The sequence below is a fragment of the Lepeophtheirus salmonis genome, chromosome 6, assembly GCF_016086655.4.
Source record: "Lepeophtheirus salmonis chromosome 6, UVic_Lsal_1.4, whole genome shotgun sequence".
Lineage (NCBI taxonomy): Eukaryota > Metazoa > Arthropoda > Copepoda > Siphonostomatoida > Caligidae > Lepeophtheirus > Lepeophtheirus salmonis.
Window position 1 is genome coordinate 47,515,281 of NC_052136.2, and position 12,442 is coordinate 47,527,722.

Below are 12,442 nucleotides of genomic sequence, written 5' to 3' on the forward strand. Positions count from 1 at the left end.
AAGTGTACATCCAGTGTTCTAAACTATTTACTTCCTTAGAGACAGAGAATGTTTTATTTAAGGAAAAAGTGTCGAAGCTTAGCAATAACAATATAAACTAGGTTGTTTTTAAATTGTAATCACAATTGTATTGTTTGTGAATTCAATTAAAAGGGTAAATTTATATTAAAATATAGAATAATTATGATACTCTCAGCATCCTTAGCAAACCAAAGTATTTTTGTAGACTTTTTTATCTTAATCCTTCAACTTTTGTATTTTCAAGCCTTCTAATTTTCTGCTCAATCTCCATGCCTGAACTTAAGGTATATGTTACATAAAATTTAAATGTGTTTCATTGTCAAACAGAAACATTCGTTATAAATCTGTATAAAATCCTAAGTCTGGTTACACCAGTCATAACAAAAATTACAGTGAGTCCCCACATTAAAAAAAAATTAAGATAAAACTTTTTAGATATAGTTTCCTAAAACCTTGGCAGATGATAATCTGCGTTTCTACAGTGACGAAGAAAATTATAGATTTTCCAATATTACTATACTTGGATTTTGCCTATTTATAAGTTATTTTGGGATCTAAGGCCGATTTTACCTGGAGCTACCCAAAAGAAAAGATAAATTTGTGTTTTATTTTTTGTTTAAATTTTAAAACAATTTCTTTTTTTTTATCATTTTTTTGTGAAATGTGATATTATACGTCCAGAGATTCATAAAAAACTTCTTATTCCTTAAAATCTAAATTTTATCGCCAATAACTTTAAGTATGCTCGTTAAGTATTCAATTTGGTTATATGCAATTCATCATTTCTCTAGATAATGCATTTTTTTTAGAATTTCTTCGTTTATGAAGAAATTTTTAATGGAGGTTTGGTTTCTTTAATTAATTGTTGTGCTTAAAAGTCGTTTCTTTTCTTTTTTCTTTTGATTTTTTGGATTCTTCCTTTTTTTATGTGGGGAGCGAGGCGTCTAATTTTACAATAAAAATATAATAGTGTAATGATTATTTTATATATTACACGTAACCTCTGAGAAACTTATGAGTAGTCATTCCTATAAACTAATGAATATTTCATATAAAATTACAAGAAGAGTCATAGATTATATCGTGTTTAAACGCCAAATTCAAATTGTCAAGGTAATTTTAAAATAAAGTTTCATTTTTTATCGATGTTTTATATTTATGCAAATATTTTTAGCCCTTTAATTAATATTTACGAGGGCAAACTGGATGTATTAGTTAAAAAAGGATACACAAATGTTTACATCATCTCAATAAATGTATTATAAAAAGGACGTCCACAAACGCAGGGTAAAAAAATACTTTTTATTTGTTAAATCTAATTTCGCACGAGGTTATAGTATTTTTTAAGTTAAAATGCGTGGCCTATGTATAATGCCCCCAATTACACTATTTATAGCCAACACTGCTTGTATCACAAAGGTTAACTTAAAGAAAACATCGACTGATAGATCTGTTATCGGTTTTCTACCCCAAACTATTTGTTAATGGTCCAAAAAAGTTCATATAGTTCGCAAACCTTACAGTACATGCTCATAAGCAAATATTTGATCAATTTTGCTTTGTGTATATATATATATACTTATTTTTTTTGGAAATAAGGAATAAGAATGAAGAAGCAACGTTAAGAGTCACTGTGTAGTATTTAAAATATCTAATTATAATGCCCACATACAAATGATGGACATAAATATTTACTTTTTTTTTTAATGGTCGTAATGGATGTTCATTTTTGAGTTGTAATAATTATAATTTTCTTATTTAACAAAAAGTATGTATATAATTTAGTAAAAGGTGTATTGCGTTGATTTTAATTGTAAATACATTCATATCTTTGCAAAACCATTTAAATGAACTACAATTGCAAATATGTTTCATTTCTAATTAAATATTTAAAGAATTTCGAGAGGTATTTATGTAATCCTCTTAAATCTCGGGTATTTTTCTTCTTCATATTCAAAGAATATATTGTTAAATAGTATTATGAATAAAAAAATGATTCAATTGAATGGTTCACTTTTTTTTAGTGGATTTATTCTGTCTTTGTTTTTAGCTCATTAACAAAAATTCGTGACTAATTATCAAAAATAATGAAGGGTGACCTTATTTGAGACAATAATTATATATACAGATTAGTGTTGCATATTCGATATGAAAGTCCAAGACCAGTCTGGAAGAGTTATAGTTTCCTGTAATAGTGAACTTATTACACAATTCAATTTGGGTCTGATCTCGTAGTAAAATTACTTTAGTTACTTAAATCAAACAAAAATTAAACAGTACTTTATTGTTAGCTCTCAATTTTCAGTTTCTTTCCCCTTGTTCTGAACAATGATTGCTTGAATTTGAATTAGTTCTTGGTAAGCTGTGAAGATTGCTCAACAATTATTGAATAATAACTTAATAGTGGTAAAAAATTGGCTTACTACCAATTGATTTTGAGGCTTCTTTTTTATGGAAGGTTTGCTAGATGCAATAAAGGTACCGACATCAAATAGTTTAACCATACAAAATATTTAAAGTGGCGATATTTTAATTGAGGAGGTTGTTCTTGACTCTAGATGATATTGTCTGTCATTTTGGTACTTATGTTATATAGACTATTTGGTGTACAAGAATAGGGACAACGGCGCCCTCTATCTATTCAAAACCTCACAAAAACTCAAATTTTAAACACCAAGAGGAAGTCAAACTTCTGTCGAAAAATTCAAATTATTCCGTAGCATCCTTTCTTACGGTAAATCATTCATTGAGCTTGCATTATTCACATTTTGTAATTTTTTTTTGTCATAAATATTAACTAACTCATAACTGATTTAGGGCCTCTTTTTTTTTCTGTTTAATAGAAAGGCTGGGAGATAATATAAAGGTAGTTACGTGTGTAAACAAACAAAATCGGTCATTTATTTTTAAGAAAAGGAAATGTCGGTCCACGCTTTAAGTTTTCTGCCCAAGGTTAAAACAAAAATATCGGTCCAGATCGTTCCATAAGAAATCCTTTACACCAGCCGACTTTTTTGTTCTCGGACCGAGTCTTATCACTAATAGAAATACACATAATTATGACAATACACATGCAATAATTACCATTTGAAATAACTCCTGCAAAATTACACCTTCGTGTTCCTTTATTCAGCGCCCATTTTGCTAATTTTTTAGCAAGAAATAAAAACAGAAAAACAACTCATTTAAAATTCTGTGAAACTTTTTTTCCCCTTTATTCCTTTATTTGTTGTCATTAAAGTTTTGTTAATAACTTAATTGTAGGATTTTTTACACGTTTATTCTTTGTTTACAGAATGGTTTTGAGTCTTTGTATTCACATATGTGGGTACATTGTATGAGCGTCTCTTTATTAGATATGAGGCGGAAACATTAATCTTGATAATGAATATATGAAGGCTATTCAAAAATGATTCGTATTCCTTACATAGCCCTCTATTAATGAAATAAGATAAACTTTCCTACGCCTATTATTCTAATTGTATTAATTTAATTTCATATTTTCAGATGTTGTCAAGGATATTCGTATCTTCTGCAACTCTCATGACATCACACTGAATATAAAAACTGTGGATAATTACTTTAACGGAATGATTTATCCAAAAGGACTCTCTAAGAACTCAACTTGCATGACAGAATTTATTGAATTGGAAGGAACAGTCACTTATAAAATACCTCTTCATTCCTGCAACACTATGAATACTGATGTCGTAAGTTAAATATTTATTCGATGCAAGATAATAAATTATGTTACTGACTAAATCAGTTCAACAAACTTTCATGTATGAATACATGGAGCGTAAATTAAAAGTTAGCAGATTGGAACGTTTGTTTGTATTTTTTACATGAGATGAAAGGTTGCGTGTCTCTAAATAAAATAATACTTCCGTGTTTTTGTTTCGTACAAATTGGGATTTCTGTGCAAGTTGTAACTTGTAAGCGTGGATTGTACTAGTTAAAACTTCTAAATCTCATTACGCTTTACTTAATTAAATTTCACCCATTTTAATTAGCATATATTTTTTGATGCTATCAATTCATTTTGACTTATTAAAAAGCCATTGGTACATAATATAGTTACAATTTTGTATAAATGTATTGCACGTCATTGTAAAAACTATCTTGAATAAAAGAGAATCCATTTTTTTTTTTTTTTGAGAAAATAGTTATAACCTGTTCTATTGTTGACAAATTACATAAGTTAAATATAAATATATATATATGTATTGATAAATATTTATTATTATTTTAGAACACAGGTATCGAGTACTTCAATACCATAGTTGTTCAACCTCATCGAAAACTAGTGACGAATCAAGGAAGAGGTTACCATATACGATGCCGATACCAAACCCAGGAAAGACTTTTATTAACCAGTCCTATATCTAAGTGAGTATTTAATATTTGGATCTTCAAAATTAAATATATGTGATAAGGAATTGTTCCTAAAATTGGCTGTCTAAAAATGCTGGTTAATTTTTAAAAAGTTTGCTTTGTAAAAAAAAAATATTTTAATATCACTATGTTTTAAAAAATTCATCAAAATCATAATAATAGGTTAATTTTACCAGCCGAAAAAAATTATCATTTTACATTTGACACGGCATTACCTCAATAATGCATAAATATAGATTGTATTTGGTTGTTTAGTGTTTATTTATCTGATTTTATCAGTTTTCTAACCATTGATTGGTTAAATTAGAATTTGATTTTTTTTTATGCTGTGAACAATTCCTGACAATGATAATTAAATAATAAATTGCATTATTGGGAAGAATTTGCTTCATACAAAATTGATATAAGCTCTTTTTTATGCTTTTTTGAAGTAAAGGTTGCGTTATATATTAAAAGTAATGGCGTATTGAGTTTTACATTGTTAACTATTTTGGTCAAATATGTTAATTTTTTTATAATAAATGAAATTTAAATATGAAAAATCAGGATAAGAGCTATTTTTCGACTCTAAAGTCACTTTTATTTTAAAAATATCATATGGACCTTTTTATTTGTCCCAAAAATAATGAAAGTTCTTTCTTAATAAATAGTTTGGGTTATTTTTAATCGAATGATCTTGTTTTGGTTTTTTAATTACCTTTTGAAAAGATCTAGCATTTTTTGGTTCCTTTTCCTAGAATGTATGGATAAATTAGTTTAAAGACGCTTTTTTAGTCGCACCGGCCTTGGGAATAATGTCAAATCCTACGCAAAATTAACCATTTCATTAAATAACTACTTTTAATAGAAAATAAAAAGGATTTAGTTCAAAAGTACAATCATCTAAACCGGATCTCAAGGAACTAAGAATATTTCCCTGTTACAAAAGAAATCCACCTCATAGAATTATATTCAAATATATAAATTATTCAGGATTTCCGTAAATGTCCACTATAAACGATTATGCGTATTAAACGTAGACAGAACTGAGCTCTATTTCAATATAACTTCAATGAAGTTGATAATAGGTATCTCTAACAGTGTATTATTATTAAAACATTATTTTTTTCAAATATAACTTTGTATTTGTGGGCATCCTTTTGTAACTCACATACAAATAAAATAAGTTGTACATCCCACTTTTGTTTAAAGGTTTATCTATGTAGGGAAAAACATTAAAAATCATATTATATATAAATATTTTTTCAAGGTCAATTTGCAGAATTTAGCAATGGGCAAGCCGTATCCCACGCAAAGTCTTTTAATTAACTGAATGCATTTGTAACTTTAAAAAAAAATTGAATCAACAATCCTGTAACTTATATTTTCCATTTGAAAAGTGCATGTATATAAATGGAATTGTGACTCAGACAGGGCATATGTGTGGTGTGTATTTGAAATAATCAAGGTCGTACTTTAATCACGCAGGCGGTTCAATGATTAATAGAATTGGAACTGTCAAGCTTGAACTTAGACCAAATAATTCTGTTTATTGGTTTACGTTCTATAAATTTACAAAATGTCATTTTATGAATGGCCGTTATTTCTTCATACCTAAAATTGCCGAGATGTCTAAAAAGTCGCCTAGCAATTTAAATTTGAGATTTTTAATGATGTTTTATTTATCTTCTAAGATATTAATTTTAAAAAAGGACAAATTATAATGATATACATATTAAATATAATTATAAACATACTTATTTTTTAAAAATCAAAATAAATTAAGTTTTGTTTTTTAAAATTGTTTAATAAAAAATCATTTTCATAAAATAAGATAGTTTAATACCAATTAAAACTGAAAAGGACATCCAGATGTGTATTTTGGGAAAAAATGTAACTCCAAATTTTGTTTATAATCAGTGTAAACCGATTGTTGAACCATGATCGAAACCAATGTAATTATGGAACCTGAATCGGGTACAACTTTGACAGAAAGTGTTTATGGTATATCTAACATGAGTTCTTCCAAGATTACATTGACTCTCATTTCTTTTCTAAAGATAAAGACCAAAATGAGCCGAGAATAAGAAAAATAGTGTTATTAGGTATATCAGTACTACGGCGTTGGCGTATTTAAAACGGAATTATACTAAGCATCTAGGCATACAATGAAACTGATACTTGAAGATCCACTACGACATAAAAAATAGCTTCCTGATGACGTGACCCATCAAATGTATGATCCAACATACAACATCCCAAACAAAATTTCCAAATTAAATCAAAATACTCTCCTATTAATATTTTTTTTGTTCTATATTTTAAGTCGATAGAAGTATCTATAATTACGGAAATATTCAGATCTATATTTGTACCGAAACTGGTTCAAAAATATTAGGAACATAACAACACTTATACTAATAATAGTATAAAATTGAGCCTTGAATGATACATTTTGTAAAACTGGATTCGAAAAGGCCGAAGTCCATTATATGAAATTTGAAATTTTATAATAGATATTGGGAAGAGTTGATTAATAATGGAAACAATATTTAACTGTGTCCCTAAAATAACCAAAGAAAACAGAAATATATTTGCTTAATCTTTGTAGTTTGTTTATATACCCCAAGATAATGGTGCCACCCTGCGTTCATTATTTATTATTAGCATTTTGAATACTTATTTGTATATTACAACGGCATTCTATGTACATTTGCGCCATCTTGCGCATACCCTATTTTTATGAACATTCAAAGCGAGGATTTTGTTAAATTATCTTTCTTCTCATAACTATTCTACTCTAATAACTCTAATAAATAGCCCTTAGTTGATCAAAAAAAAAATGAGTATACGTTCCAGGAATAGATTATTCTTTGCCCTATATCATTATTTAAAGATTTAATCTTCTCTAATAGCTCACTCGGAACAACTGCTTCCCCAGACACTACCACAATGCCAGGAACGCATATGAAAATTTACCAAGGAGAACCCTCTGATGGAGCTATTGCAGAGAGTGTCAAAATTGGTGATTTGCTTACACTGGTTGTATCTATTGATGATCAAGAAATCTACGGAATGCAAGTGACAGAGTGTCTTGTAAGAGATGGACTTGGATGGTCTGAGCAAATACTAATAAATGACGAAGGGTAAGTATTATTCTTTCTTTTTTTTTTTTTTTTTTTTTTAAAGGAACCTATATATATATACTTATATTCCTTAGATGTCCAGTTGATTATGAAATCATGGGCCCAATGGAGTACAGCACCGAAAAAACTACTGCCTATGTGCATTTCCATGCACACAAGTTTCCATACGCACCTTCAGTATATTATCAATGTAACATTAGATTGTGCATTAGACACGCCGGTGGCTGTGATAATGTGGTGAGTCTGAATTTATTAATTACCTACACAAGTTATAAAAATCTTACTTGCATGAAAGTTTATTTATTTTTATCTTTTGTAACATTTTATGTTGCTTTAAATAGTAATTTTTTATACATGCGATCATTGAAGCCCAAGAAATGCAGTTTAAAGGTTTTGACTTTTCATTTTCTTTTACCCCAAACGGTGTATTTATTTAAAACTTAAATGGTTAAAGTTTTGTTTAAAAAAGAGTATCAGGTCTAATTCATCAGTAATATTTATATGATTTGCGTTAAGGGGTAAAAGTTGAAAAGTGTTTTTTTTGTTGTTGAATTGTGTTATAGATCTTTTTTTATATGTTTACAAAATGAACTCACAAATTTTATTTCCCTAGCCACCCGTCTGCAATCCAAACGGTGAAAATACACTTAAGAGAAGAAAGAAACGTCAAACCATAACAGAATTAGATTCAAATGAAGATTCATACGATCTTGCAGAAAATGATTTGAATGTCAGAGTCTTTTCAGGATATTTTGTCAGAAAAAGTGATGATGAACAGCCAAGAGAGGAAGATGCTGTAAGTTAGAGTGCATTGACTAAGGTTGTGTAGATCCTAAATATGGTTCGTAGAAGTGTCCAATCCCACGTGCCGGCTTGCCCTTGTACTGGGTCTTTCAAAATATCCCAAAAGTGTAGACCCCCTCCCCTCTACATGGTATCATTTTCACTACGTATAACTTATACTTATTACTTATATTAGAGGACGCTTTGTCCTAATTTATTCGGGAAAAAATTTGCAAGTAGTTACTTATCTATAAATAATTTTCTAGTTATAGATTTTCAATTATGTTTTGTTAGAAAACTTTGTAAAATAAATTAAATTTCTTGGAGTATTCACTTCGTCCCCCAGATCTTTTGATATTGTAGATAGTACTAAAAAGTATAGTCTCATATATTTATATATTAGCAATATTAGCTGACCAAAAAGAAAGGGTTCTTCTCCCTTATTCACTTAATAGCTTAATAACTCAAACTATTATTCATGATTTTTACTAATTTAAGGCAGTAATCACAGTTTGGTTATTTTTTTTTTTTGGGGGGGCGCTACTTTTAGTAAGGTCGAGCTTTATGATTAACTCGAAACATAGACTGACAAAAGACGAAATATAAATTTGAAAAAAAACATGCCATTTAGATATTTTCATAGAGAAAGAAATATTACTTTATCTATGAATATGATTTTATTAAAAAAAATTGAATTGAAGTCCTTAATTTATATAAAGTAATGTAAAAATTAATATACAAAGTAATACCCTTATACGAGTTCATTATATGTCAAATCAACTGCTTTAAATCAATAAAGAGACCATTCATAAAAATGAATGAAAACATTTTTAACGAAAAAAACTCTGTATCTTTGTATATTCCTAAATGCCCGACTTGAGTGACTATGGATGACTTACTATTAATAAGGTGGATAAAAACTACTACCGAAAATGTTATTGAAGAAGAGTCCAAACTAGCTCCCATTAAGTAACGCCCTGTAATATGATAGTAAAGAACCTCAGTTTACCACAACAATTAGTTTGGTAAAACTTCAAGTATTTCTCTGGTACGATATTAGTTTGTCATTATTCTTATTTTAGACCTTATTAAAACATTTATTATTGTAATAAAAATTGTGGAAGATGTATTAATAATTATGTGATTTAGCAAAAATATTCTAAATCTATATGATAGAGTTAGTGTCCTATTTAGATGTGTCCATAAAATTTTGGGATGGGACCTGACAGAAACTCAAAAATTTAGAAACTCCAACATCCTTAGCATTTTCTAAATTATTTGGACTAATTATTTAAATTGAAATATCTTTATTTTTATAGCCACAACGCGTTCATCAACCTGACAAGATATGTTTTCCTCAAAAGAACTTTGCAATTGGAATTGCAATTGTTGGACTTATACTCATAGTGGTTGTCATCATTGCGATTATGATCCTTCTCTCCAAGAGAAGGAGACGAAAGGACTTATCAACCACTGGCTCTTCCATTTATAGTGGACCATATACTAATACTGCCTATTCAAATAGTAGTTAATAAATTATTAAGAAGAACCGTTAATTCAACCGAGTATGAATTCATTAGTTTAGTGAGGAAATTGATTGCTAAAATGAATAGGGCTTTGTTTTTGCTAATTCATAAAAGAATTTTTTTTTTAATATCCTGTGCCATGATTAAGACATTAACTTTATTATACGTATAAATGAAACATAAAACACATTCTTAATTACTTAAAATATGTATATATGTGCCATATAAATTGTTCACGGCATGGGCCCTCACTTAATTATTCCGGCACATAAAACCTCTTATCAAAATTATTATTATCGTTAAAATATGTATCTTTCTTAATAACAATAGCAGTTCATCAAATTAAATGATATTGATACTTCTTAAAAACTGTTACTTTTCGAAATGGGTTGAAAAGTTGGAAATCTTGTTTTTAAGGGCATTTTTTTAGGGTTTTTAGGGTCTCTTTTTTTTCTAATTAAATAAATAAATATTCAGCTTTTATTACTGCCTGTCCCAAAAGAAATATATAATTACATACCAACATAAATATGTGTAAGCAAAAATATAATTCCTTAAAATCTTATTTTTTTTTACAAATTGAATACATAGATTTTCAAATGATATATATTTTTTTACAAATGAAAAACACTGCCCCTTTGAGTCTAATAATAAGACTATAAAACATACCTATTTGGCGAGACAAAAAAGATGAAGCATCTTATTTGGTCTTCCTAATTTGTACTGACAATTTACTTTCACATGGCGTGTTTTCAAATATATTATTTTTCTTCGTTTCATACTTTAACGTATTTAAATTAGCATTATTAACCATTACTATTATAAATGTTATATGCGTTGTTCTATCTATATCTACAAATATGTTTATACTCCTTGTGATATTAATATTTTTCAAACTATTTCGACTATCTTTAAATGATATAAATATATAATTCTATAGTACCTATATATATGTATATTATTTTTTATTTATTTTTTTGTACAAAGGTACCAAGAATTTTTTTTAATCCTTGTCGTTCCATACAAACATCAAAATATTGATTATCTAACTTTTGAATTATAAGAAACAGAAGAAAGCATGAGACTAAAAAAGCAAAGTAGAACATTACAAAAAGGTAACAGTTAAAACGCATCTTTAACATTTTGGGGATTTTGTATGACTCCATATTAAAAATGGTCCACAATTTCTATTTTATTGTCAAGAAGTTGACTTTTTGAGCTTCTAAGCTTATATAATGGCTTAGACTTGCTAATTAAAGGACAGTTTACTTCTTTTTGGCAGGATCCAATTTATACTGAAGAAAAATATATGCCTTTTTTTATTAAATATAACATTTTATGTTGGTAAGACAGCTAGTTCAGTTCTTACCAGACATATAACGTTATTACATTATGTTAAATATTGAAGGTTTTCTCTGACTTCGAGTTCCATATTTTTTTATATCTGTTTTGCAATATATTTTTATATGTGTTTTCATATTTCCTCAGCCAGCTTCATTCCTAGCTTCATGTACTCTTTTCACGAGCAGTCTACATAGTACAACTTTCAAAATATGAGAAACAGTTTTTATTTTACCCATTCGGAGTTTGCATAATGTATCCCCAATAACACTGAATTTTTAATGAAATGCTCTGCTCCTCTAACCTCTCCCGAATCATCTTTTAAGAAAAAATATTTTTTACACAACAGTGGCCTTTTGATTGTTTTCATAATAACAATTTCTTGTATCTCTATCTTGGTCTAATACTATGTTCATATCTCCAAGCATTATTATCTCTTCATTGTCAGAAACCAAAATGGAAAAATATGTTTTATCCATAAGTTCCCAGAACTTGAAGATACCTTTGTTTAGACCATAAATCGAAACAATCTTTATCTTGATTTTGTTCTAAATTATTGATTAGGCAATTATACGATTATATTTTTATGATTAATCATTTATGCTTGTTAGGGAAACAAATCATGAATCAAAAGTTGTAAAAATATGACCTTAATACAATTTTTTTCTCACTTGTCAATTTAAAGAGTGTTTATTTTTTTTACAAAGCTGTTAACATAGTTCTTACATTTTTGAAGAGAAAACATATAAATAAAAAGTAATAACTAGTGCGTAGAAGTCGAAGTGTAACACTGAGGACGTGTTTAGGAGTTATAAATGTGAGTCCTTGTTGGACTCAGAGAAGAATTGAGGATCCCCATTAAAGTCATTCCTGTCTATGTTCTTGCTTGGTACGGAGTGGGACTTGTGTTTCTTCCACTGTTTGCAACTAATTTAATAAAACATTAGGAAAAATAGGCTACTCTCCTCTCAATATTCTTCAAATTGTCAGAGCTGCCATTTTTAAGGATAATATTGAGAGCATATCATGAAATATACTATTTAAATAAAATAACATAATCAATTCATACAGTACATATCAAATATGTACACTATGCAGTCATATATAATTTGAAATTTTAATATATGGTCTGGGAATCATGTTCGAATTTGAAGCTTTACTAACACAAGAGTAATTTAATGATTATTAAATATACTCAAGCTTTTATTATTTTCAAGATTGAAAACGGGATCATTTAATCATGCCATGTAA

General features: G+C 28.2%; 1 protein-coding gene across 1 annotated transcript in view; it reads left to right on the forward strand.

The window, feature by feature from the left end:
* pio (zona pellucida domain-containing protein piopio) overlaps positions 1-10,796 on the forward strand; it is a 35,474-nt gene extending 24,678 nt beyond the window's left edge. Inside the window, exons 4-9 of the mRNA XM_040714050.2 lie at positions 3,529-3,731; positions 4,274-4,410; positions 7,311-7,541; positions 7,616-7,778; positions 8,155-8,337; positions 9,644-10,796. Of these exons, the coding sequence (XP_040569984.1) occupies positions 3,529-3,731; positions 4,274-4,410; positions 7,311-7,541; positions 7,616-7,778; positions 8,155-8,337; positions 9,644-9,856 (1,130 nt within the window). The 3' untranslated portion in view covers positions 9,857-10,796. The remainder of the gene's footprint in view (positions 1-3,528; positions 3,732-4,273; positions 4,411-7,310; positions 7,542-7,615; positions 7,779-8,154; positions 8,338-9,643) is intronic.
* Positions 10,797-12,442: the final 1,646 nt, after the last annotated feature.